This window comes from Lottia gigantea (genome assembly GCF_000327385.1).
Source record: "Lottia gigantea unplaced genomic scaffold LOTGIsca_85, whole genome shotgun sequence".
NCBI classification, from domain to species: Eukaryota; Metazoa; Mollusca; class Gastropoda; family Lottiidae; genus Lottia; species Lottia gigantea.
The window spans coordinates 277,375-304,685 of NW_008710807.1; the positions used below are offsets into that span (position 1 = coordinate 277,375).

At 35.1% G+C, this 27,311-nt stretch overlaps 5 protein-coding genes across 5 annotated transcripts; 2 read left to right on the plus strand and 3 right to left on the minus strand.

Annotated features, from left to right (window-relative positions):
* Positions 1–3,281: 3,281 nt before the first annotated feature.
* LOTGIDRAFT_222728 (hypothetical protein) lies at positions 3,282–8,227 on the minus strand (the record flags this gene model as incomplete). Its single annotated transcript, XM_009067693.1, has 10 exons — positions 8,176–8,227; positions 7,198–7,336; positions 6,803–6,974; positions 6,550–6,634; positions 6,081–6,161; positions 5,598–5,768; positions 5,052–5,264; positions 4,273–4,359; positions 3,902–4,125; positions 3,282–3,491 (listed from the first exon to the last, which is right to left on the minus strand). The coding sequence occupies exons 2-10, from the start codon at positions 7,332–7,334 to the stop codon at positions 3,282–3,284; spliced, it is 1,380 nt and encodes a 459-aa protein (XP_009065941.1). The 5' UTR covers positions 7,335–7,336; positions 8,176–8,227.
* A 95-nt stretch (positions 8,228–8,322) lies between these two features.
* LOTGIDRAFT_236637 (hypothetical protein) lies at positions 8,323–10,351 on the plus strand. Its single transcript, XM_009067694.1, has 4 exons — positions 8,323–8,443; positions 9,019–9,176; positions 9,370–9,503; positions 10,193–10,351. Exons 2-4 carry the CDS (start codon positions 9,019–9,021, stop codon positions 10,231–10,233), a joined length of 333 nt encoding a protein of 110 aa, XP_009065942.1. The 5' UTR covers positions 8,323–8,443; the 3' UTR covers positions 10,234–10,351.
* Positions 10,352–10,820: 469 nt separating this feature from the next.
* Positions 10,821–13,174, minus strand: LOTGIDRAFT_236638 (hypothetical protein). The gene is made up of 5 exons (XM_009067695.1): positions 13,078–13,174; positions 12,469–12,679; positions 12,137–12,260; positions 11,252–11,868; positions 10,821–10,970 (listed from the first exon to the last, which is right to left on the minus strand). Exons 2-5 carry the CDS (start codon positions 12,652–12,654, stop codon positions 10,830–10,832), a joined length of 1,068 nt encoding a protein of 355 aa, XP_009065943.1. The 5' UTR covers positions 12,655–12,679; positions 13,078–13,174; the 3' UTR covers positions 10,821–10,829.
* A 484-nt stretch (positions 13,175–13,658) lies between these two features.
* LOTGIDRAFT_236639 (hypothetical protein) lies at positions 13,659–15,510 on the plus strand. The gene is made up of 4 exons (XM_009067696.1): positions 13,659–13,896; positions 14,175–14,404; positions 14,748–14,876; positions 15,201–15,510. The coding sequence occupies exons 1-4, from the start codon at positions 13,816–13,818 to the stop codon at positions 15,436–15,438; spliced, it is 678 nt and encodes a 225-aa protein (XP_009065944.1). The 5' UTR covers positions 13,659–13,815; the 3' UTR covers positions 15,439–15,510.
* Positions 15,511–17,510: 2,000 nt separating this feature from the next.
* LOTGIDRAFT_133598 (hypothetical protein) lies at positions 17,511–20,247 on the minus strand (the record flags this gene model as incomplete). Its single annotated transcript, XM_009067697.1, has 6 exons — positions 17,511–17,768; positions 18,077–18,148; positions 18,661–18,887; positions 19,285–19,379; positions 19,614–19,738; positions 20,194–20,247. The coding sequence occupies 6 exons, from the start codon at positions 20,245–20,247 to the stop codon at positions 17,511–17,513; spliced, it is 831 nt and encodes a 276-aa protein (XP_009065945.1).
* Positions 20,248–27,311: the final 7,064 nt, after the last annotated feature.

A 27,311-nucleotide genomic window follows, 5' to 3' on the forward strand; every position in this document is an offset into this window, starting at 1 on the left:
AATGACTGCTTGACAAACAATCCAAAGGGGGATAATTCAAAAATTGGAAACTTGTGGCCAACGATGCGGACATGAGACCGTTTTCTTGTATAAAACCCGCTGTACATCAAAGGCGGTTGACAAATATCTCAGATCCGGAAGGCCTGCAGCCATTTTAACGAAATAGTGGGTTATTTTCCTTTCCCTAAAGATTCTGTAACTCGTGTTTATTCCCCATCCTATTCAAATCTTGACGGACTAGAAGACTTTCTGACAGCTCTCCATATGGTCCTCTAATTTCAAGATTGTTCACGCTATTGAAACCCTGTATCGTCTTTCTCTTCTATTTTGCTTTGGGTTATATTCCGAATGACAACAGATTTTTGTGAGTTTGTCCAAACAGCAATTTTTTTTTAATTTGATCCCAATGGATTACGATTTTTTAATTTAAGATGTGGATGCTAAATTGTCGCTTATGTTGATGATGGCTCATGGACGTAGCCTGGGTGTGCAAAATATGGCGTTTTAGGTCCTACTCTTCTGCAATAGGTTGGAGACAATGGCAGGTATAGGAGGTGGGTGAGGGGGGTGGGGGTCATTGAAAAATAGTTTGCACTTTATTATTAACAAATTTTGAAAATATGATTTTTATATGACTTTGTACCAAAATGTGTGTAAGGTGTCAGAATGCACAAAATCAATACAAAATTTTCTTCAGAGAACTCTCTCGGACGCTCCATGGCAGGCTTGCGACAAGACACCTCTACGATATTGCCTCATTTTGAATTCAGCCTCGGGAGGTAAGCGCCGCCATTAGTCGAATAGTACGGACAACACCGTAAAGTTTATAACGAGGGGTATTTTGTTAGGGCGGTGGCATTAGCCTGCTCTTTTTGATCTAACAGTCCAAGGATCTTTAATGTCCTCATAATGTGTAGACTAGACAAGCATGCGGATCATCTCTCATTTCACCTGCCATTCACGAGTTGATTTATCATGATTTATTAAATAGTGTTATTAATATACATACAGATTGTTTATCAACCATGTTATGGTATCCCTCCTAAAGTGAAACATGGTAGAAATAGTATAGGGTGTGACGAAGACAAGATGTAAAAGGTGATAATATCATGATTTATTAAATAGTGTTATTAATATACATACAGAATGTTTATGATATAAACAATAAATATAACACATGCTGAAAGCTAGTCCTGTATTCATCAGTTTGTTCACCTTCCCTTCAATTACCTTTTGATCATCTTCACAATATCAATCTATTACAAATTTCGTCTTATACCTTGATTGCAATAGCAACCTTTCTTGTATCATGGAAAATGCAGCAATTTGGTTGGATTATATATTAGCAAATACAGCCAATCAGAGTCCTCGACAGAATGTCTGTAAACAATAATCAATAATGTTTACAGTCAGTCTGTCAAGGCTCAGATTGGCTGTATTCTCTTGACATACAATCAAAGCGCTGTATTGGTGATACATGACAGGTGACTATTACAGTCAAGGTATAAGTATAGTTCGTAATAGCTAGACGTTATGAAGAAGACTGAAAGCTAGGATGGAAAGAATGATCATTCTTGGATCATCAAGTTTTTCAGAAATCCAATTCCATATCAAGAGAAAAGAAATAGACGTAGTTCTTATAGTGTTCAAGCAATAGAATTGATTCATGTAATAATTTTATTCAAATTGAATTAAAATGGTCCCAAAAAATCTAAGGCTACTACTTGAAAGATTGCAAATTTTACAAAATATTTTGAAAAAATCCCAAAAAATAAAGTGTTACCATTATGAGAGTTTAAGGCTGAAAACGAAAATAATTCTATACAAAATTTACAAATATAAATATTTTTAAACATGCAAAATAATATTTTATAATAAAATAAGGCAATTGTCATCTTTAAACAGCGAGAAATGAAATTCTATATAAATCTTTTAAGCACTTACAGCCAAAACTAGAACCCAAATATTGCCATAGAAACAAAAAAATAAAGTTCATCTCATTTAGATTTAAATTGTTCATATAATTTCCATATACCATCAAAGATATTTCTAAATTTGAAATACTGAGTTACCAATTACAAAGAGCATTATTTTATATCATATACAGTACGATACCAAGGGCAATAACTCCATTTTAGCATCTATAATAAAACAGACCACATCAATTGCTAAACACTGTATATTCCTTTCAAAACTTGAAAGATCTGTTGTGTTGTTTTATTTCTAATGCTAATTTGGAGATTTTGGAATAACTTACTTAGTAATCCTTTAGCGATATTTAGGGGAAGAGATCACATTAAATAACAGGCACAATTTTATGGTTTACTACTCCTTAGTTTTATTACACACTACGTTTCAACAATCTACATTGTCATCTTCAGGTGAATATGACAATGTAGATTGTTGAAACGTAGTGTGTAGGTGAAAATGACAATGTAGATTGTTGAAACGTAGTGTGTAATAAAACTAAGGAGTAGTATACCATAAAATTGTGTCCGTTATTTAATATACTACTTATTACTAAAGCTCAAAATTAACTTAAGCTTACAAAGTCACATAATTAATTTCTGTGCTCAATTTTTTCAACATTATATCGATAGTCTGATGTAAAATTTAACATAAGAAATATAAGATGAAATGAATAGAAACAAATGATACAAGTTGAAACAATTTACATCACAATGAGATTATATTTGTCATGATTTTCCTGCATCTTAACAAAATGGTCCAAAAATATTTTTGCAAGCTTTAAAGGAACAGTTCCTCTTGTAATGAAAATAAAATCTAAATTCACAAACTTGGCCATAGTTTTATGGATTTATTGTTATATACAGGGATTATGTTGTTAAGTTAAAAAGAGTTTAACTTCAAACATTGTTGCAGGGACAATCGAGCGATAAAATTGTTTCAAGAATAGGTACGTCCACTGATGAATATTTACTCTTTTTTGGCCAAGTTTGAAAATCTAAATTTTATGTTCATTCAAAGAGGTAGAAGTCCTTTAAGAGATCAAATATACATTGTTCTGAAATAGCCGCGTCACACCAGAAAGGAGTCCTTACTGCATTACTATGGTGACAGAAAAGTGGGATGAGTGAATCCACAATGGCAACATAACATGGTTGCTAAGTGCTTTAACATTTGTAACTATTAACGAAAGTTTCTACTCATTAGGTGAAGACCTGGTGCATTTCTAATTGCAGTAAGATCGCAAATGGTCACAATCTGGTGTGACTGGGCTATAACAAGAGTTCGAAGAGCTTTTCTCTTTCTGTCTTTTTTCAACTGGTCTGTGTTTTCTGATCTATTCCCCGTTTAATACACAATGTTTTATATTTTATATTCTGCATATTCTGCAGTTCAGCAACGGGCACTTCGATGTATTTCTTCGATGCACATTCGTTGACTAAATTATGAAGTTCTTCAGCACTGTATCCTAGCAACATTTTTAAATCACACACAAATTTATACACAAATCTTTTACCATGTACCTGCAAGAAAGATTACATTCAGTATAAAATGCAGGACATATTGACAAAACAATTTATTAGAATAATACCAAAATATTTTCTATGAACTTAAATCATTTGAAAAATGTTCAAAGAGTTTTCATTGGATAACAGAAATGTGTCATACTAAAACAAGTGCTCTGTGACCTTGGCCAGTGCTTTCATTGAAACTCGTCTCAATACACCCTAACACTAATGACCTAGGCCAGTGCTTTCATTAAGACTTGTCTCAATACACCCTAACACTAATCACGAGTTTGCTTTACCTTCTGACAATTTCAAAAGTGCTAAGGATACCTAAAATTGATCTCTATCAGCTGGGAATATTAATCTAATCTAAATGTGTTTTTAACAGAAGTTTGAAATGTTTTGTAGATATAATCTATACTTACCTTAGCAATCATGTCACCATCATAATAATATCTCAAGGCACGACTTAATTTCTCATAGTTCATAGTGGGTTTATTTTTACGTCTCCCCCACAGTTGGGCCACCATCTCAGGGTGTATGAGTTTGAATTCTCCCTCATCCCCTACCCAGGAGATTATATTTCGACTGTCTTTATCCGTTAATTGTTCCAGTAAAAACTGCCATAGTTGAATCTGACCATTATTTCCTGTAAAGTTAAATTATTTCTTAAATTTTGGGTCAAAACTCGAGAAATCTAAAGACTAGAAAATTATTCTAGTTCAAGGAAGAGTTCAAATGTAAATCGGAATGTTGTCCGTCAAATTTTTGAAAATAAAATGAAAGCTGTATGTACCTGTTCTGTTACCAGGTGATAATCGTTCATCTCCTGTTATCCTTGGTGATCTAGATCTTGGATGTTTAGCCACTGTCTTTAATCGACCTGGAAAATAGAAAACAATGAAATGAAATGAGTTTTACGTCCTACTTTTCTGCACCATGTAGGGTAATGAAGATGTGCAATGCCATGCAGGGTACAATGAGGAAAATTTTGCCAGGACAGCGGCATTAGCCTGCTCTTTTTTCGATTTACAACTGTCAAGGGATCTTTAACATGAACAGCCTGTAGCAAACAGAGCCTCGATAGATTGTCCCATTCTAATAATGTTTTCATGAATCCAAAGACAATCTAAGACTCCCAGTAAAAATTTTAGAGTTGATTGTTAAAATATGATGTGTTAATATAATAGTTGAACAGTATATACCTTCTGTATCTGATGTAGAAACTGTAATAGTTGTTATAGCATGAGGTGTAGGCTGCTGCATAACAGCTAAAAAACACAATAAAATAAATCTCTTTAATTTTGATCCACAAAGCTTGTTTTTTTCGAAAGACGTCTTATTCAAAGTCACTAGATTTTTATGCACTAACTGAGTTTAGAATGCACAACCACTACTTGGAGATGATCTTGTACTAGCAGACAGCTACTCAAAAAGAAATGAATTTGTCTACTGTTGTACTATTTCCAGTTTACCAAAGTTCAATTCAAGTGAGCAAAAAAAAAACAGATTACTTATAAAATATTGCCAAGGTTTATTCTGAACTGAAGTTTGATTCTTGGAAGTCTTACTTACCTACAAATTTACACTTTCGTAACAATTCTAAATGAGTCCAAAATACATCATTAGGGTCAGAGGGTACATATTTTACAAATTCAGCATGTGTCATGGCAGCCAGTTGTTTTCCTGTCATTCTGAAGTCTGCCGTGTTTACACCTTGTAGATCAAATTCCTTTACTGCCCACTGAATCCAGTGTTTTACATGTACTTCATTCCACTGCATAGGATCTATAATAAACATGACAATAATGATGGTAATTTTCTCAATTTCACACAGCATAGAGTTGCTTCTTCAAATAGTTTCATCACATAATAAACTAATGGGAGATAACTCTTGTTTTCAACCAATTCCAATCTGCTATTGCAAATCATATTTTGATCAAAACCATTATTAGTTAATCTCCTTCAATCAATAACATTCAAATGCAATTCCTGTGCAAGAGATTTAAAAAAATTATTTTTGGTCTCAACAATATTAGCTATGTGGACTCTCTGAAAGGAATGCAAATTTATGGAAATAATGCAAGAAAATTGGGCATGCATAGTAGTAGAAATTTTTACCAAAGGGGATTTTGAGTCGTTCCTGCTCCTTTCTGAAATTCTGATCCACAATCCATCGAGTGACATTTTCATTCTCCTCCGGTAGGGGGATAACGACTTTTGTATTATTGGGTGTACCAGGGGTGCTGGACGGTAAGGCTGGTATATGAGACAGGGTAGGGGTTGACGGTACTGAAAGGAAAAGTTCTGGTTTTGAAACCTAACTCCAATTGACCAATAGAAAATTCTTTAAGAATGGTTCTAGACAGGATTTTAAAACCTTAGATTAAAATTTAACTTTTTCAATCCAAATTTGACTGTCTTTATCAACTTTATGGTCAAACCCTTCATAAATCTATATAGCAGAATTAAAAATAACTATGCATAAGAGAGACAGTTGGATGTCATCTGCGGATTTAAATCTCTTCAAGGTAAAAAAAACCAAATTCTGCTGCCAAGGCCAGTACCTCTGAGAGTCCATTGTACAAAAGAAAAGAGTGATACCTGGAGGAACTTCTTCAATAGCCTCATCAACTTCATCAGCAGTTTTTAAAATGTCCACGATGTTAATCTTAGGGTTCACACCTGTTAGATACAAAATAAAACAATAAATTTCTTAAAGTTTTAACTGTTTTCAAATTTTAACTGAGTTTGATGGATTTATAGGATTATACAGGGATTTTGTTGTATAGTTATGACACCAGGCCCTGTATTCTCGAAACGATCTTAGTGCTAGGATATCCTAGGTTCTTATCTTCAAACTCTGTTTCTAGAATATCCTAGCACCAAGATCGTTTCGAGGAATATGTGTCCAGGTAAGTCCAATGATGAATATATACTGGCCAAGTTTTAGGATATGAATTTTATGTTCATTCTAAGAGAGAGTAATCCTTTAATCTTGTGGTTGACAATGGATTATAACTGTCCTTATGATAGTAGGTGGGGAAGGAGATTTCAATTTAACAAGCCTTACCTGGTTGTGATTTAACTTCAAGATTAATCTGGACCATTCCTTCACCCTGGACACACTGATCTACTAGACTTCTATCTTGGTCTAACTGTAATTCATAAATAAAACACAATTTAAATTCAATGTTCAGTTATTACAGCCTTAAAATTGCTTGACAAACTGAGGGTGTGCATCTTAGGCACCAGCAAAATATATAAAAATTTCAAAATGTACAATGAAAATTGCCACTTCAAGTAATTGGACTTAGCATACTTACAGGAACGGAATCTTGTAGATAGAATTCATGGTCTGACAGAGAACACTGAAGTCGGATTTCTAATAGACGTTTTAATGTCATCAAGGGTTCTGCTATATCCATGTGTTGTATAATGAGATTCTGGTAGCTAGGCGCTGGTTGCTGGTGGATCACTTCTTCTGCATAAACAACCCTAAATAATAATAATGCAATTTCAATTGTAAGTGAGGTTGAGTTTCAAAACACATTGAAAAGACCAACTACACATTGGAACAAACACAAATCAAAAAAGACCAAAGTAAGATACTTATCAGCTATCATTTGGGAACCAAAATACACATAAATGTTAAAATGGATGAAAATAGATTTGTTTACAATGTACAGCTGCACAGATGAACTGAGGCCCAATGTCTTACCCTTCCTCCAAGCATACTTCTTCAGTTCTTTGTCTTTTTTCTTCAGGGACATTTTGGACTATCTCTAGCTGGCCAATGGCTTCAACATGGTCTGTGGAATCTTCATCAGGAACTGTCGGGGACAAGGCTCTCTTCATACCTGGAATATATTTCATCTTTGATAAAGTCTCCGAAATGACAGTGTCAAGTTTACAATAAAACCCGGTAAATTGTTCAAATTTATGAGCAATAATTCAAAGAAGAAAAAAGCAAAAAAATCTCTAATCTAATCATCCTGACTGATATATATTCACTTCATTTTGAAATAAATTGGCTTGTTATTGTCAGCTATAAATAATTATACCCAAATCAATGGAGGGTTAAATGATTCTGCTGACTGCAGTCTATTCTACATGGTTGGTTGCTTATGTGCAACTATTTCATTTATTTATGTAGGCCTATCTATGACTCATAGGAAATTCCCTAAGTCTTCTAAACTCAGGAAATTAGGCCTACTCAACAATTTAGAAAATGTATCATATTAAAAAGTTATTTCTATTGTGCAAGTATGAATGTCAGCTATCTTACAAGTTTGGGAGAGAATCCTTTAATATTATTAGGTTTCATAATGTGGTCTCAACGAGAAGGCTATCCACAACCAAAATTGGGTCATTGAAAAGATGGCGTCTGGAATTTAGGAATGTATTTGAACTAGCCATGGCCTTGTCTTTGAATTTGAACTTCACATTTTGAAAATAATCGGCATTCATATTCAAGAAAGCTAAGCGGATGTGCCAGAAATTGGTAGGAAAAGGAAATAGATGTCTGCTAAAGGATGTTTACAAGAAAAACTTCCGGCGCCAGACGCACGTTCAACATCCTGTTCAGCCGAATGGGTATTTTTGACCTAAATGTGAAGATTTTGAACAAAGACAATGACTTCTGTAATCAAATTAGACTCCATTTTTGTCCCTGTGATGAAACTTAAACATACATTACCTGTTAAATTGAATTTTGGTTGATAAAATAGGGAATTTTTAGGTAAATATTGAACCGGAAACTTGATGAAACGGAAATCGAGCTATCGGCGCAAAAATGCTTCACCTTGTATCACGTGACGAATAAATTGTCTTTGTTTTTGAGTTTCCAGACACTCGATGTCTATTGAATTTGTAATGTACAAAATATGACCGGATGATCAAAGCTGTTCTCGGAAAGTATCGTTATCCACGAGATCTCCTCCATACTTTGTGGTCTGAACTTCAAGGTTGTAAAGAGCAAAATTAATTTTTTGAGCTTTTAGGGTCTGTCTTAGCCTTTTCCCTTACAATTTAATTTTGAACTTAACTGCCCTATTATGAACTATGATCACAATTGAAGAGAATCGTGACAGTTCTGTTTTTGTTAGTAATATAGACGATTTTGTGTCGGGTTATTTCGTTCATTCGTCCATTCCATTCACATTGCCATTCAATGAATTTGAGAGGGGGTGGGAGGCTGATTATGGTAAGAAGGGTTAACTAGGCTGAATAGCTGCTTAATTTTATATCTGAATTAGCTACACACACAACACTTTTTGAAAATATTTTATATCCTGCTTTAGCATGGATTCTTAAAGCACGAAACAAACCATTTTCAGTAAATCAGAAGATATGATTTTTGCCATTTCACATTCCATCAGACTTTCGCATTGCTACTCATTCCACTAGACTTACAACATTTGCGAGTAAACTAAAACGTTAAAGGGAGTACCGCGTTAAATGTGTGTGTTTGAATGATATCATAAACATTTTTTCTGTATTGATAATGAGAGAATAATAAAATTCATGGTTACTATTTCAGATGGTTCTACCAAGTGTTCTCAGTTCGGCTAGACATGTAGTTCGTCAAGAATGTCGTAGAAATATTGGTTTCACTGCCGTCGCTCTACAACAAGCCAAATTAGATCCAATTCAACAATTATTTGTCAATAAGATCAGAGAATATGCACAGAAGAAAAAGTAAGTGTATTGCAAGGAGTTGTAAAGCTAAAGTTATTCTGCAGTCACTTGTTATTAGGGGGTGAAAACAGACACTGGGCACCTTGAGAATTCAAACCCACGGCACCTAATGGATGGATGGCAATCCATCTTTCTGCAGACAGAGTTATCCTGCTGTTGCCAAGTGTTTTATTGCTTAAATTATCCATTTCAGATCAGCTGGTGGTAAACTGGTGGATGCTGGTCCAGACACAGAAAAATTATTGGGGGAACAACTTGAAAAATTACAGAGAAACTATGGAGGCACTGACGCTGAATTAAGCAAATTTCCTGCCTTCTCATTCAATGGTAAGAATCATTTAAAATTTTTTGTCATCATTTTGACGTCTGGTTTGTATGGATTCATATCAACTTCTGAGTAGTAGAGGCTTTTACCAATGGAAGGTAACTCTTGTTCAGAAGGGACCAATCCAGACCACAATATGACATGTAGAAGTGACACCTTAGAGTTTGGAAACCAAGAAGTTTACACGAAAGGAGAACCTTTTATTTATGTTATCTATGACACAACGTGACCCAACAAGTGTAATACCCCTATTTTGCTGTGAAATTGAAAGTGATCCAATATGTATACAGGCACTAGAGAGATTCATGATAAATTATGTGTTATGTTTTATCTTAGGTACATTACAGTGCAATCTCTACAATGCAAATTTATATTAAAGAATTGTAAAGAGGTTTCTAAATTTTTTAAATTTTCACCATTCCAATTTTCAATCAGCAGACATCACTTAACGCAAATTATGTTTATCACATAAGCCATTTGCAATTAGTGACGTCATCAAACACTTAATTTTCGTGGAATTGCAGGAACAAAGATGTCTGATTGAAAATTGGAATGGTACAAATTGATGCTATCAGTGTACCTGATACACATAAAAAAAATATAGAAAACCTCTTTACAATCTCTTTAAGAATATCCTGAAATTTTTCCACAATTTTCAAAGCATGTAATGAGTTGAATTTTTGTTTTTCAGACCCTAAAATAGAAGATAGTAAAGTAGAACGGAAACAGTAGATGATGAAATGGTGGTTATTAGTAATTTGATAATTAAACTATCACGCATCAACACCTGATTTTAGTTGACACTATGATATTGTAAATACTGTGAAGTAAATCTAATTTTGAAACTGATATTTTTCTTTTTTTCTCAGAAATTGTGAGCAAATTGAGGTTATCCAAACTTAAGTGTATTAGGTGTTAAGGGGTGAGAGCTGACTTACAGGAGCCTTGAGGAACCCACAGAACCTAATCGCAGACAACAATCTAACTCGCTACCAACTGAACTATTCATCTTCTATTTGTATCATTCATATTTCCCTCTGATATCTTGTTGTTCCAGTTATAATAGAAATGTTAATGTGAAAGTGAAACCTTGAATATGTCCCCTTCGCTTATAATTCCAGTCTACCTAATTGTTAATCAGTACAGATAATCCGAGAAAGATCAATGCCAAGAGGTTTGGCCAAGTAGGGGGTAGAAAGGATCTTTTAATTGTGAACCTTAGATGTAATCCTTGTAAACTATAGTTGTTTCAGTGTCCCCAATCTCCATAAAAAATTGCAAAATTAGTATATGGTTAGAAAAAAAGGAACAAGACTACAATAATGCAGCTATTTCTTTAATATTGGCATGGTAACTACTAAACAATGGGTCTGCTTGATAAATTTAGCTGTAGAGTGTTCATCATCTACTTTATTCACTAACTGCATCTTTAACTTGTATTTTTCTGGCACTACCAATTCCAATTCCTCCTGAAATTATTACACCAGCAAAGTTTAATGAAAATTCAAAAGGATTGTTGGTTCCTGCAATTCTACTACGACAAAGTGTTTGATACGTCACTTATCACAAATGCCTTTCATGATAAAGCATATTTTGCCATTGGTTATGTCAAAAACATATTTTTTGTGGAATTGCAGGAACCACAGACATCTGACTGAAATGAATGATGCAATTGATGCTATCAGTTTCCCCAATACACATAAAAAATTTAGAAAACCCCTTTAATTCAAACATAAGTAGAATCCATTACCTCTGATATATCTAATTCACACTCCACAACGCTGGTTACATCAGGTAGATAAATTCTAATACAACATTGTCCTTGATTCTTATCATTCCAAGATTTCTCTACTTCATACTTCGGCGTCACTGGTGAAGTAACGTCTTTTGGTATTTCTTTGTGAATTTTGGCTTGAGTTGGCTCGCTGATTTCTTGAATCAAACCCGGTTTCTTGACAGTGTCGGGTAAAAAAATTTGTGGTCCTTTCTGCTCGCTCTCGACGCCTGTTGTTTTCTCTGTGTTGTCATCCACAGCGATATTAGCTAACTGTTCAAATAAACCACCCTTGGAAGCGCCTGCCAGTGGTCCAAACGTTTTACTCAGTTCATCAAAATTGTCGCTAAATTCTTTATCTTTTTGCTCGGACTTGACACTAAAACTTTTTTGAAGTTTTTTGAGATCTCCCTTATAGAGATCATCTTTAGGCAGAATGCTGTAGCTTCTCGAACACTTCACTTTGTTGAGTTGATCAATATAGTCCATAGCTAGATTAATCAATGTATCCAGGTCTGCAGAGTTCTTAGCATCTCTACCAAATTCTTCCAGGACCTTGGGATTAAATGCCACTGACACAATTTTATATTTTCCTGTAAATAGAAAGACAAAGTTATAAATTTTAAATTTGCTTTACAGCTCTGCAAAAAAAATTTTCCAATTATCATGAAGATATTTTGACCAATGACAAGTACTGTCTCAGAGTACACGTTCTGCTACATATTTCTATATTGTTTAATCATACATCATACTATAAGATATGCTTGTTAGACAATTTGAAATAGAAAAATTTCCCTTATTCCCCATGGCACAACCTAATCGGGTGTATTTAAGTTAATTTTCATTATCTATCTTACTGACCTCCATTTTCTTTTTCCTCCTGTATTGAACTTCCCATAACTGGTACAGCATCTTCAGCAGATTTAGGACCAGGAATTTTAGCCCAACCAAAAAAATTGATGTACAGCTTGATCTTTTCTGGAACCTGAGAAGAGACAATTGAGAATGGATGTGACCAGATGTGGCTGTGGAATAGTTGGCGGCAAGATGGAAAATCATCCGCTGGGCAATTAGACGATGCTGTTTTAAATTTGACATTGAGAAATTATCGAATTTAGGACCAAGGGAAAAAGTCAAAAGAGAAAAAGTGACAAAATACTTAATTGTATTGGAAAAACTCTAGTTTTTCTTACCTTCAAGTTAGTAGAAATACACATGTGAGGTTTGGGTGGGGCCATCTCCTCTTTACCTTGTTTAATCTGTTGATCTATAAACTTTTTATATCCTGCTGGGTCATTCTTAGACATGTCATCTAACATAGACCAAATATGTTGAGCTTGATTCATAAAAGCTGTTTTATCCATATTAACTGATGCCATCTTAACACTCTAGTGTATTGTTTCTCTGTGAACAAAAACAAAAAGAAAGTATTATGATGTAAATCTAGACTTTGTAAAAGGATCTTATAATTACAATAGTGAAATATTTTCATTGTTAAAATAGTGACCAATACATCAATTGTAGGGTGATATAGAAATATTAAAACAGAACCTGAAACATGTTGTTACTCAGAGTTTCATGCTGTGCGATCTTCAGACAACTGATCTGAATTCAAACAATCTATATCAAACAAACAAAATAAGCTAGCCTATCTTAGACCTTTCCAACCAAACAATCGAATCATTTGATCATTTGGCTAGATTACAATCCAACAGTAACACTACAAATTCCATTGAAGAGCAATCATTTGAGTTTTTAGGCACTATTTTTAATTACAATGAACTGATGCAAAATACACTTACTTTCCACTTACAGCAAAAACGTTAAAAATAGCACTCTAATTATCGTGGCAATTAATTTTCTCGAAAATTGTCTTCTCTACTTGCACTTTTTAGCGTCCTTAGATATTTGGTTACGTACAAATCCAGTTTCATAAACAAAGTTAAACGAAATGTTTTCGATTTGTAGAAAATATGAAACTAGAAGTGTAAATATATTTAAGGCATTAGAAAATTAGAAAATGAGTTTTGAATGATCTAGTTTGTTACTTTGTGATTACAGGAACATTCTTTATGTGTAAAACAACTGCTAGTTTTAAGTTTCTTCGTCTGTGTGTATTTTTATCTGTACAAAACCATTACTTCCGTTGTCTAAATGTAAACACGACACAAAAACTTTATTGGCATTTGCTTACTTCATTTCATCCTAAACTCTTTAGTTTCATGATCTGCTTGATTCGAATCTCAAATCTGAAGTCACCAGTTGTGATAAGAGACACACCTAATAGCTAAATGCATCATTTCCTTCGAATTCTAAACTGATGTCAGAAATCTGTGTTTGGTTGAACTTAAGACAGCCATCCATAATTACAAAATACAGGCCGATGTGGAAAAACATGGCATATGTAACATAAATGTAGTAACCTCCTTAAAAGCCAGCCTGTAGGCCTTTATTGAAAATTTCTAGTCTAAATCTCTCTAAACAGTTTGGTGGAGCCTATTGTCAGCGTTGCCTACGTTTGCCTAATTGAGTCCAAGAAAATGGACCGTAATCCTGTATTTTCTCAAGGAACTAAAAGATTGTTGAAAAATTATATTCGCCACACCGATACACATAATAGGGTGAGTGGTGGCTTTGTATCTTGTGCTGCCTGTTCACACGCTGTAGTACTTTATCTTTACTTGTTAAAACCAAAATAGTGCAAGTCTGATAACTCTCACTATGTGTATTTATCTAAGTTTAAGAACAGATTACTTCGCAATCAATTCAGTAATTTATATTCAATAGGAGAAATGGAAATAAAAAGGCACAATGGTCTTTTGTTGCATAATTCTGATTAACATGTTTTTTAGATGAATTCAAAACAGATCAATATTTTACCTAAACTCTGTAATTTTAGATTCAAGAAGAAAATGATATGTGGAAACAATATGAGAAATCAAAACAAGATGAGTCGAGAAAATTTACCCCCAGATCTCAGAAATCATATCTAGAAGACAAGAGAGATGATATGAATGATGCTAGATATAAAATGAAAAGTCGTAGTGCTCACATGGATGACAGTAGAGAGGCTACCAGTACTTATTGGATGAGACAGCTGGAAAAAACAGAGGCTGTAGACCCTGAAAGGTAAAAAGATATCCTTACACTCTGCATCTTCTAAGTGTCAAGCTATTACAAACTTTGTACGAAGGTGGTAATAGCTTGACATTGTGAAGATGACAACAGTTTCTCAAACGCTTAAAGGGATTGTAAAAAGGTTTCTAAACTTTTATGTGTGTATTTATGTCATTATAGACATTCTCAACTATACATAACATCACATTTTGGCTTTTCATATTCTGTGTAATATAGTGGATATAGTGCTCAAACATGTATAACGCGCATCCCTTCTTGTTCTCGAACACCTGATTAAAATCTCTATCAAGGTATACGCACCACAATGATCTCTATTTAATGCAATTTGTTTCAGATGGGGTCATAGTGGTTTTAAAGAGATGTATCCTGCAGATTTTGATAGTGATAGATCAGACCAGGATTCCTCTTCCTCTTCTTCCTCTTCAAGTTCTTCTTCTAGTTCAGAGGAAGAGAGGAGAAAAAGGTATGGTATTTTTGAAATCTTATTAAATAAAAGATTACAATTTCATTTCTTTTCTGTTTTTTTTTCCATCTTCATTGCAATCTAACATGTTTTCAACTGGAGTAATGTTCCAATGATGTTATCTTTAACCAATCAAAGCATGTCTTTTAGTACTTGTTTTTCAGGATGAATTGTGTGATTGTGAAACCAGAAGTAGAGCAATACGACAACCTCTTAGAAGCCCTTGTTTTCCTTGTCCCACATGATCACTGTGATGTGTGTAAAGGGTTTAAATCAAAAAAAGAAAGGTTGATAAATCTTCAAATTTTTGTGTTCTGGTTTCAGGAAAAAGAGAAAGAAGAAAAAAAGACAAAAGAGGAAAGTTGAATTGGAATGGGTAGAAAGTGAATCTATTAAATCAAGCAGAAATAATACAGACATAAATAACAGAAAAACAAAGAAAAGAAAATCTGATCAATTTGATAATAAGTCTGATAATGAAACTCCAACAAAACGTGTGAAAAAACATAAACATTCAGACAGGCACAAAAAGAAAAAGAAACATAAAAAGCATAAGGATTAGAAAAATGAATAAATGAAAGAATGAATGAATGAATAATGGAAATGAATGAATAAATGAAATTTTAAATATTTTTTTATGGAATATTATTTTCATCAGATCTATCTGGGATTCTTTCTTTTAGTTTTCAAGAAACCAGTTCTTGGTGTCAGCAAACTTGGCACTAAATTAGTTCTTTACAATTTAATAATGCAATTGTCTTGTGTTTGTTGTAATTAGTTCTGAGGGTTGGGCTAATATCAGTAATAATCTGTGCAGACAACTCTACTCCAATATACCTATACATTTATACAGCCAGCCAGTAAATGGGGGCAGATAATCAAGGCAATCAATGCTAGTCTTGGTTTTGCCAAGAACCAGCTTTCATTGGAAAATCATGCTCTAATCCAATAACATTGTGTGACAATAACATTTAGTAACAGGCTGCTTGTGTATATAATGCGTAATTCTGTTGCAAGTAACCATGCCATAAGGGTTAAGAAAGGATCAATTGTAGCATCAGATGGTTGGAATTTTCACCACAGGAAATAAAAACAATAATTTTATAATAAAATAAGACCATATAATTTATTGAGATATTTACAATTTAGATAAAAACAAACAATGCTGGTGAAATTAGGAAGATTACAATACACCTAAACAGACATCCTGTAGAAACAATAAACCAGTCTCTCTGCCTGGTCAAAACATTTTAAAATTAGGTAAAATATATATTATCCTTTGTTAGAAATTTTTACAAATTTTTTCTAAAATTGAAGTTAAATATCGGCTTTTTGGTTAAAAACTTTTCAACAGAAATTCAAAAATATGATTGTGGATTAAAATTCTGAAAGTTGGATGATATTATAATGAAAATGCTAGAAACATAAGATATTAATTTTTTTCCTATTCTTGAGGTTTTTCTTCTTCCGTTTCCTTTGCTTCATTTTGTTCAGTTTCAGGTTGCTCTATCTGTTCGGCAGGTTGCTCAGCTTGTTCAGCAGACTGTTCAGTAGGCTGCTCTGTTTGTTCGGCAGGCTGTTCAGTAGTTTCTTCAGTTGTAACTGCGGGTGTAGTCGTATCTTCCTGTGTCTCTCCAGTTTGTTCTTTGTCCCCTGAAATAAACAAAAACAGAATGCAGAAACCACAAAATTAGATTGGTCCAAATTGATGCTATCAGTGTCCCTGATACACATACAAAATTTAGAAAGCCTTTTTATAATCCCTTTAATTATGTGCAAACTTGTTATTTCAGGTTATTTAATCTTGAACCCCTAGAAACCTTTTCTAACTAAATATGCGCATGCTAATTACTACCAGAGTTTTAGTTGAAACTTTAAAAAAAAAAAACCTTTCTATTTTCAAAATGATGTTCAATATGAAGATAAAAAAGATTAGAAGACTAACAAAATAAAAATGGATCAACTTAATAATGTAACAGATCACTAATTCCAAGTGAACTGCAAAATGAAGATGCCATTAGACACAATTCGTTCAGAAAATCTTTCACATGAAATGTAACTTAAATTTTGGCATCATTCTGGTACAAAGAATATGGCATGCATAACATAAGGAACTTAATAAAACAAACATCAACTTAACTTCATGCAAAAATAAACCCAGAGGAAAAACCAACCAAAAAATGAAACAAAACTTGATCAAAAACATAACTTAAAGGATGAAAGCATTAACTGGGAGATTATTAAAATATACCTTTGAAGATACTACATTGCTGTGAAAAGTAGAAAAAAATGCAGAGTGAAACATGTCAAATGACAAAAGGCATGAATGAAGTTTTGCTTTCCAATCATTGATTTTGGAGGCAATTATGTGCAAAATTCATTCGTGAAAACCTACCTTTTTTGACCTGACTGAAAAATTTTGTAAAGACAGAGAAAGCAATCTACTCTTTTTCGATTCTAAACTGTTGAGAGATCATGCATATACTATAGATCAACCTGTATGACTGAAAGGGGAAAACCTAAATCAGTCAATGAAATTAACTCATCCCTTAACGGGATTAAACCATCGACCCTCAGGTTAGCAATTAGCAACTCAGAGTAGTGCCTGTTTATCAGATAGACAGTAGAATGAAATTAATAAGAACACAAACACACACCTTCTGTTTCTTCAGCTTTAGGATCTTCTACAAGAGTGTCATTTTCTTTGGCCTCAGCTGCAGCAGCTTCTACATCTGCAACTGCTGCTTCAGATTCTGTTTTTTGAGCTGCTAACCTTTCTTCTTCAGCTATCTCTTCTTCGGTTTTAATGTGAACAGCTGTCACGTGACCAGCCTTCCATTTTGGAATTATATTAGCTTGAGGTTCCTCATCATCACCTTTATCATCTTTCTCCTGAAGTAAAAAAATAAAATTAATTTGGAAAGGAAATAACTTTTAAGTTTTCATGAATACTAATAAATAGTCATTATTATGAGGTCACAATATCCATTATTATGAGGTCAGTATATCCATTATTATGAGGTCAGTATAGACATTATTATGAGGTCAGTATAGACATTATTATGAGGTTACAATAACCATTGATTATGAAGTCACAATAGCCATTATTATGAGGTCAAAATTGCCATTATGAGGTCACAACAAGCAGTATGATGTTTTAACTATGTACAATATATAATATAAAATGAAAGTTGACCTACCTGTTCAATAGGGATGTATTCACCATGCTGTTCACATCCAATATCAAACACATATTTTCCTTTACCTTCCATCTATAAATAAATGTATGAATTATCAACACTGAACACTGAATGAATCTGGGACAAAACACTTATTTGAAATGATTTGAGATTAATTCTTCAGGTTTTATTCTCAGAAAATTAAAGATTTCAAACTTCCAGTCATCTAATTGATCAATCACTGTTTAAATTTAGTTTGATTTTCCCCCTGGCCCTGCATGTCTCTGGGATGACTTGGCAACCCAATATAGGCTCATGTGTACCCATGGCTTGAAGCACTTGATGGAAGTGTAAACAGGTTAGGGTAACAATAAAGATGAAAAATATGTTAGGACTCAGAACAAGATCATCGAAAAAAAAATCCAATCTCAAACGTCAAGAGACGAGAAAAAAGGAAACAACTGCCAAAAACACATTCACCAATGATGAGGAATTGGTAATTATGTTGCGTTCAATTCTTATCATTGACCCTGTGAACACTGAATGGAACAAGGTATTAGTAGCACTTTGCTTATATCTCCCTCGAAAATAAAACATATCCTTACCCTATCATCTTTAAAAGTACCAACATATTTATGATTTGCATGTATCAATTCACCATGACTCTCTCGTTTTCCGTTCACCCATGTACCAACGTATTTAGTATTAGTAGCAGCGTAGATATAAGCACCCTGACCGTGTCGTAGATGACCTTGCCATTCACCCTCATAGGTGTCGCCGTTCACGTAGTAGTATTTACCGTGCCCACATCTCTGATCATCTACCCAGCCCCCTGGAAAATAAAATAGAATTAAAACATCATTATTGTATTATAGTGAAGGTGTTTATAAAGGTGTCATACGCTTTTACTTTTATTACTTGGAGTTCAGGGTATATGACGTTATATTTCAATTACACTCAGGGTTCAAAGGGTTAAAGCTTGTTTTTACTACTTATATCTGAGTGTTAAATTATGGAGAAACTATTTCCATTGTATAATAATATAAAAAACTGCACAAGAAAGACAATCCCATTAATCAAAGTCCCGTCCAAAGTATGGCAAAATCAAGAGTAAAAGTTGTATTGTAGTAGACTCTTCAATAGAGATACATCGTATATTACGTGTTCAAGGATTAAAATTATATGATCATACATCTATTTGTATTTTATAGTTGATAACAAAAGGTTACCTTCATATTTGGATCCATCTGGGTAAATAAAAGTACCTTGACCATGTTTTTTATTTTTGTTATATTCACCAATATATCTGGCTCGATTTTTAAATCTGAAAATTAATAAAGATTAGTAAAAATTGAACCTGATGGCGAAGGAAAGAAACATTTTCTTCATGACACACTTTTAAAAAAAAAATGTCTTCCGAACTAGACTGTGGTAAAGAAGACGTTTGATGATAATGGGGACGAAAATACCAGGAAAAAAAAAGCTCGAAAATGAAATCTAATTTTAATCAAAATGATGTACAGTTATTGACTAACATAAATTAAAGGGCAATTCTCACCTGTAGACCCCTGTACCGTGACGTTTACCATGTTCATATTGACCCTCGTACGTGTCACCATTGGGTAACGTGGCTTTACCATGGCCATGTCTTTCTTCTCGTTCATTTCTATCTCCATCATATTCCTATAACATATTAAATAGTCTCATTTTATTAAGTTTATCATTAATCTTGTGAAGAGGGTAGGGCTATTTTTACTTTGAAAAATTAAGCAGTCTTAATTAAACTTTCTTTTGTAGTATGCCATCGCTTAAAATATGGTTTGACGTTTGTGCAAAAATAAGATAATAGCTCCACAGGCAGGGTAAATGGTCAACCATCACCAATCAATATCAGTTTCAAAATTGCTTCTCTATGTTATTTAGCCTTAATCAATGTTTTACCAGAGATCTATGTCTGAAAGATATCTGATTCTAAAATATTACAAAGAAAATTATAGATAGAAGTGCAAATGAAAGCTAAAATCAAATTCCCCTGAAACCTAAATCAAAAATTGAGATGGCATTCATTAGAATGTAGCCTATGATGATTTTGTTGAGTGAAAACCAAATAAACTTGGAACTATTCGAGATGAACTTACGCCTAAATAAGGCCCCTGTTCCTCTTCCATTTCTTCGGATCCGATATCAGACATGTTGGTTGTTTACTTGCTTTGTCGACAAACAGAAAATAAACTAAACTTAATGATAAAACGAGAGAAAACCACTATTTTATTTGGTTCGTTGCCGCATTTGCTCCCAATGTAAACAATCGTTGCTACGTTTCACTAACTTCCGCTAAGGGGAAACAACTCGCGAAACTAAACCTCGAACCTCTAGTCTTTTTAGTGTCAGACCACAAATATTCTCTCCATTCAAGACCTCAGCCATGGGGAACGGATTAGTGAATCACTTTATAAGCGAGTGATTCGATCAATTATCACCAATCAATATCACTCAGGTTGAATTTTAGTAGAAAAATACTAATTGTCGATTGGATAGTGAGATCTTAAACCAATGATAATTCACTGTGAATATTACGGTTCTGGTTTAGTACTTTTCAGCCAATCAGAAAAAAAAAATAATAAATCCAATCCAATGTCACTTTCAGGCTCCATTCCACTTCCCATGGTGCCTTCCCATATTATGTATGGAAAAAGGCATTAATTTATTTTAAAAATGTAATGCGTTTTCAAATTATATAAAATGTAGGACTTGAGCCCATTATTTTCAGAATACCCCACCCGCCTTTTTAACAATTTGAAAATCAAAATTGGAGGGAGCTCCTCCCAATCAATAATTGTTCTGCAGACGCCACTGTAAACGACCTGGTTCTAGTAACAGAGACGTGTCACCGTCAACAGTGTATTATTCGGTAGCTGAATGAAATTTGGTCGTTAGTAAGTTTTCTGCTTGGATTAAGAGGTAACAAGAATGTAATTAGCCATTAGTGAAAGAGTTTCATATATATTTTTAAGCAATGGAGGCCTAATTAACATCATTGTGTCCCTATGTGCGAACTTGCTGTAGATGGCAATTTGGAATGTTCGCTTACCCGAAACAACGAAACAAGTAAACAAGTACCACCTGACCTTAAGCGGAATGCACGTGCTAATTACCCCATATTGTTGACATTCGTAGCTTTAGTCAACTTGAGATGAGATAGAAGTCAGGTAAGTAATGAATTTTTCTTGTTTTTTTCTTCTTTTTCCCGGATTATCTACCCCATTTGCCTATTTATTTTATACAAAAATATGCTACATGATCGCTCGCATTCACGTTTCTATGTGTGCCTCTCCTTTACAGACTACAGTGAACTCAGAATTGAATTTTATCTGTCATTCCACGAATATTCAATATAAACTAGGCATAAGATAGTGTTAAGGTAGCCGTAATTTGAAATAAATTTTCTGTTGTTACGACAGACTACCCATATATTTTGTTTTATACAGTAAAGAACTGCTAAAGACCCTAGGAGTCTGAAGATCTCTACTTCTCAAACTTCAGTAGAGACATAGACTGAAATAGTCCAGTTGTCTGAAGATCGTTGTTTAGTGTAGAGATACTAACTGAAATAGTCTCCATTCAGTTATGATAATTTTGGTCTTTTTTTCAGTCATGTTGGCTACTTACTGCTCTCTGTATCTACTTCTGCTGTCATGGGTAAGTTCCTCCGAAATCACGTTTCGTTCTTACATACAAATATAAGACACGAACTTGGTTGACCGACATTTAAATCAATACGCCAAACATAATCAGCCGGATATGTAGAAAGTTCATATATATTTCAACTAAGCCTACAAATCGCCTTTCCGTCTTCATTAGCCCACATGGTGCAGAAAAGTAGGACATAAAAATCCATTCATTTAATTTAGTTTCATTTCATTTAAAATTACATATTTTATTGGCTACATTGTATAACAAAGTTGTAGAAAACACAAATGTGTCTTTGCAAATTTGAATTAGTCAAATCGTTTTGTCCACTTTCAGGGTTTGGTGGCCGCCATGGATGCAAATGTAGATGACCGGTACATGATGAAAAGTATGTACTAGGAAAGAGGGAGGGGGGATAAAATCGTCCAAATTAGTTGATAGGAATCTTATGAATATTGCCTTCCTGTGAAATGATTAATAATTGCCATTGGAACAAAATATAGTGCTTTATACCTTATGTTCTCAGTTCTCAGTTATGCAAGTTGGAAAAAAAAAGGGGGGGGGGGGCTAAAGTTGTTTAGATTAGGCAATAAAGCGATGTGATGTGTACTGTTTACTTCACTGCACACCCTTCGCCTTGCATGTCTTACATTGTCCAATCTGGAGCAGCCAATTTGTCATTTCATTTCATTTATACCTTTATGATAAGAAGATCTGAAACAGAAAACGTACACCAAAACATCCCCTATTCCAGCCTCTGATTAATATTTTGAAGATGTATAGGCAGACGTTTCGGACTACAGATAACTATGCCATAGTCTTTCATTGCGTTGCAAATCTTTTTGTCACTGTTTGTCTTCGTACTGATCATTTTTTTTCTTATGATCTTTGTGTATGGCTTAAAACTGAATATGATACAGCGTTTGTGGCTTTATCGCTTATCTTAATTTGTTCTTTTTGCATTCTTTTTCCAGTTACTCCCGATTGTGGCCAAACCGTCTCCGATGATAATCCCTCAGTCCATATACTAACTGACGTTCCAACTTCCGGTACGGCAAAGTGTGTCAATGGAGACCAAGAGTTCACGTCTACAGACCATGTTCATTTTAATGTGGACGGAACTTTTCAAGTTGGGAACGCCAGATGTCTCTTTCATGTAAGCATTATAAACTATTTTTTTATACAATTAAAGGGATTTTGAATAACGTTTTTTATCTTCTTCACATGAATGTAGGGTCCTGAAAAATCTTTGCTCAATGGTGCCTTGACAAACAAACGAATCAACTAAATGGTAAGATTTGGAGGGATGTAAAACGCACCCTCTTGTTTTTATAAAGCTGCCCCCCCCCCCCCTTTTCACTTTAAATCAGGTTTGCATTCTGATGTCTTGCAGCAAATCGAGGGAAGTAAAACGTACCATCTTGAAGTGTTGATACGTTACGGTGAGGCAGAAAGTCTGATTCAGACCAAAGAGAAGATGTACACTGTCACCTGTACGTTTGATAACCATGGTGTGTACAAGTCACCTGTTCAGGAGATCACCGACAGGTAAGGATATTGACGGGGCGGGCAGGGAGTAGGCCCTAGCGCCCTACATTTTACAACCAAACCAAGGGCTCCATTGAACGAAAAGTCACTCCTCGTCTTGATTTTATTTGAATAGTGACTATTTGTAAATTATCTTTATAAGTACTAGAAATGTACGAAAATCGGTTAATCCCTCCAGATATACCTCAAACTAGGAATTTCACTGTCTCCTTCTAGTCGAGTTGCCCCTCAACAAGTCATAGTTTCTACTGGAACCACCGTGTCTAGTTCAGTGTTCACCCTGAGTATCCACAATGCAGCCAAAAGACCCCTAGTTGGTCCAATAGTGGTAAATAGAAGAGTCACCTTGTTTGGAACTTCCGATGGATCAAGTAAGTCTGTACAGTATGATCAAAAGCATCTAAATAAAATAACTTTTATATTCTGTGACAGTTTAACTAATAAATTAGCTTTTATTTTTGATATAGCCACTTCAATTAGGGTCTAACGACAGCCCCCTGAATTTGAAATACAGGGTGAAGCAATCAATATATTTCGACAAACCTTTCGGTCCCTGGTTCTCAATGGTATGGCTATTCGTACCGTCCGAAATAGGGTTAAATGAAATGATGAAGATGGAGGACTTAAGGTCACTAACTTGCACACCGACCGAGATTAAAACTCACTACTACAATTGCCTGGTTACGGCGAACAAATAGTGGTCGGTCGTGGGTTTTAATGTCGTCGGTCGGCGTGTGCAACCCTGAATGAGTCTAATTCTAACGTTCAACCCTCCACCTTGTGCAGAAAAGTAGGACGTAAAACGCATTCAGTTCATTTCATTTCAAACCCTCCACCATAACTTTAACACCTTAGTCTTGTGATGTGATGAGTCAATTGTTCTGTGTGATTTTAGATGGAGAAGTTGGACTAAGACCACTGAGTTGTGATGCTGTAGGATCTGTAGCTGGTGAAAGATATAATATACTGCGAGCTGGGTGAGTATCGGTTTCATTGACCTATTTATTCAATTGACCACGACCTTTTTATTCAATTGACCATGACCTTTTTATTCAATTGACCATGACCTTTTTTATTCAATTGATCATGACCTTTTTTATTCAATTGACCATGACCTTTTTTATTCAATTGACTATGACCTTTTTAATTCAATTGACCATGACCCTTTTTATTCAATTGACCATGACCCTTTTTATTCAATTGACCATGACCTTTTTATTCTATTGGGTCGTGACCTGATTATTCGATTGGCTCCTGATGACCTATATTTCTTCTATTTATAGCTGTGGAGATGGTTTTGTAATAGATAAGTATGCTGGTTTCCAAACAGAAGGAAGAACAACTCGTAGTCCGTATTTCAAGATGTTTCAGATAAACGACGACCCGTTCACTTCTTTTGAATGTAATTTTACTCTGTGTACAACATCATGTGATGGGGTAAGATAAGACAAGTAACTTGGTGTCGAAGTTTTCCTTTCCTTTTCTCGTTTCAGTTGTTAGCACTCGGTGAAAATACAGTTGATCTTATACTATAGTCTGTAAGTTGCAAGGTCGAGCGTAGTCTTCCTTATTATTCTAACAGAATAACGGAATGGTCTTCATAGATGCTATAATTATAACCGATACACGTCACATTCAATGACTAGAAAACCTCTTTACAGTCCCTTTAAGAATGAAAATTTGAATATCACCTTTTTTGCAGGAAAATATTCATAAATTTTAAATATATCACCCATCCTGTAGGAATATATCATAAATTTTGAATACATGTATATAATATTTTTGTAGGATTCCTGTTCTACAGATTGTGGCATACCAAAACCGAAAGCAGATACACACATCGAATACACCTCTACTCTGTTCAAATCTACTGCCACTTATAAGTGTAACGTGGGATACATTCAAACCGGAAATGGACTGTCGGTGTGTGGTGGGGATGAGGTTTGGACTGTCCCGGATATATCTTGTAAAAGTAGGTCTTTTAATGTAGCTAATCCAGGGTCTCAGGGAGAGGGGAGGGGAAGGGGGGTGGGGGGTGTCGGGATTTGTGTGGCCCTCTTAGATGTTTTTCATAAAACTATACCATGTTCTCGGATTATTTTCAGTTGTGGATTGTTTGAAACCGGAAACTACTGCCCTCACTGGGGTCGACTACGACCTGACTACGTACGGCGAAGAAGCGACCTACAGTTGTTCAGAGGAAGGATATGTTCAAACTGGTGACGGTTCATCAACTTGTGGTGCAGACGGACAGTGGACTGCGCCTGTAATCACTTGTGATCGTAAGTACTGCCAGGTTTGTCGAGTTATCTCCGAAGTTGTTCTTCAACCTCTCAGCGTTCAACTCTTGTCGGTTGAGACAAACATCGACGCCCCCTACAGGTTGTGCAGGTTAGAAATTCCTAGACGGAAATGGAAAGACCAAGGCCGCCATCCTAACGAATTGGCATCCCTTTATTGCCCACTGCATGGTTTTGCCTGCATTCATTATCACAATCAGGTGCAGAGATGTAGGTGTAAAACTAAATTTCATTTTCGGTTCACAATTTAATGTTATTCTTCAAATTAAGTATATTCACATCATTGCCCCTGTGAACACGGTAACTACGAGGCGTATCGAACGTATATAACGTACACCATTCTTTCACCTTGTGTTGCTTTGCATTTTAATAAAACTTCTGCCCATAAGCAATTTAGGATACTTTGGGCGTTGGAGCTTTACTTGTAAATTGACCCGCGACTTTCATTTCAGTGGTGGATTGTAAATCACCAACTGTCATTCCAAATACGGAAGTCGACGTGGATGTGACCACTTACAATTCACAAGCCACCTACAGCTGTAGTGTAGGGTATGCCCAGACTGGTCAAAGTGAAATAACTTGCCAAGCAGATAGTTCGTGGACAGACTCAGATATTGTTTGTACAGGTATTTTTTTTTTCTCTAAAAATCCGTACAAGAAAGAATATCGTCAATCAAAAATCTCACCCAAAGAATGAATCAGTCTGGAGTAAAAGTTACATAGTAGTAGACTATTCCACTGGCCACTGTATTAGTACCTGCCATATTGTATAGTGTAGCAACATTTTCCATTCATTACAGTAAAAGATTGTGGAACGCCGGATGCTGTTGAAAATGCCACACCTGATTATTCTGGAACAACGTTCGGTGAGACAACAACATACGGGTGCAATCCGGGTTATACTCAAACTGGAAATGGACAGATGGAATGTAGTGAAATAGGATCTTGGACGACTCCAGATATAACTTGTATCAGTAAGTAGCATTAATTCTTTATCCAAGTTCCAGGAAGCTAAGGGGATCCCACATACCCCATGAAGGTTTGATTGTGTAATTTTCACGAGTAGTTACCTGATCCTCCCACAATTTAAACTTTTTCCATTACAGTGCAGGATTGTGGAACGCCGGATGCTGTTGGGAATGCCAAAATGGTGTATTGTGTGATCAATAGTTATCGGTGCCGCTCCACTACGTTGAGGCTTTTCTTTTTTCGTTACAGTAAAGGATTGCGGAACGCCGGATGGTGTTGGAAATGCCACACCTGATTATTCTGGAACAATATATGGTCAGACAGCAACATACGGGTGTAATCCGGGTTATACTCAAACCGGAAATGGACAGATGGAATGTAGTGAAACAGGATCCTGGACGACTCCAGATATTACTTGTACTAGTAAGTAGCATAAATCCTTTATCCATGTTCATGAAGCAAAGGAGACACTGCGTGCAGGGACATGGACAGCCCCCACCCCCAGCAGATTTTTCGTCAAATACACCCCACCGATTCCACCCTTACCCTCAACCCACCCTATACGCTAAAGCATTTTTTCCATTACAGTGCAGGATTGTGGAACGCCGGATGCTGTTGGGAATGCCAAAATGGTGTATTGTGTGATCAATAGTTATCGGTGCCGCTCCACTACGTTGAGGCTTTTCTTTTTTCGTTACAGTAAAGGATTGCGGAACGCCGGATGGTGTTGAAAATGCCACACCTGATCA

What these genes read in the sequence shown, in the direction of transcription:
- LOTGIDRAFT_236637 (XM_009067694.1), top strand. Translation starts at nt 9,019, where the DNA reads ATGGTTCTACCAAGTGTTCTCAGTTCGGCTAGACATGTAGTTCGTCAA. An exon ending in GAATATGCACAGAAGAAAAA is followed by an intron (nt 9,177 to 9,369) that starts GTAAGTGTATTG and finishes TATCCATTTCAG; the next exon opens with ATCAGCTGGTGGTAAACTGG. An exon ending in TCCTGCCTTCTCATTCAATG is followed by an intron (nt 9,504 to 10,192) that starts GTAAGAATCATT and finishes TTTGTTTTTCAG; the next exon opens with ACCCTAAAATAGAAGATAGT.
- LOTGIDRAFT_236639 (XM_009067696.1), top strand. Translation starts at nt 13,816, where the DNA reads ATGGACCGTAATCCTGTATTTTCTCAAGGAACTAAAAGATTGTTGAAA. An exon ending in ACACCGATACACATAATAGG is followed by an intron (nt 13,897 to 14,174) that starts GTGAGTGGTGGC and finishes CTGTAATTTTAG; the next exon opens with ATTCAAGAAGAAAATGATAT. An exon ending in GAGGAAGAGAGGAGAAAAAG is followed by an intron (nt 14,877 to 15,200) that starts GTATGGTATTTT and finishes TTCTGGTTTCAG; the next exon opens with GAAAAAGAGAAAGAAGAAAA.
- LOTGIDRAFT_236638 (XM_009067695.1), bottom strand. Translation starts at nt 12,654, where the DNA reads ATGGCATCAGTTAATATGGATAAAACAGCTTTTATGAATCAAGCTCAA. An exon ending in GTATTTCTACTAACTTGAAG is followed by an intron (nt 12,261 to 12,468) that starts GTAAGAAAAACT and finishes GTCTCTTCTCAG; the next exon opens with GTTCCAGAAAAGATCAAGCT. An exon ending in GGAGGAAAAAGAAAATGGAG is followed by an intron (nt 11,869 to 12,136) that starts GTCAGTAAGATA and finishes TTCTATTTACAG; the next exon opens with GAAAATATAAAATTGTGTCA.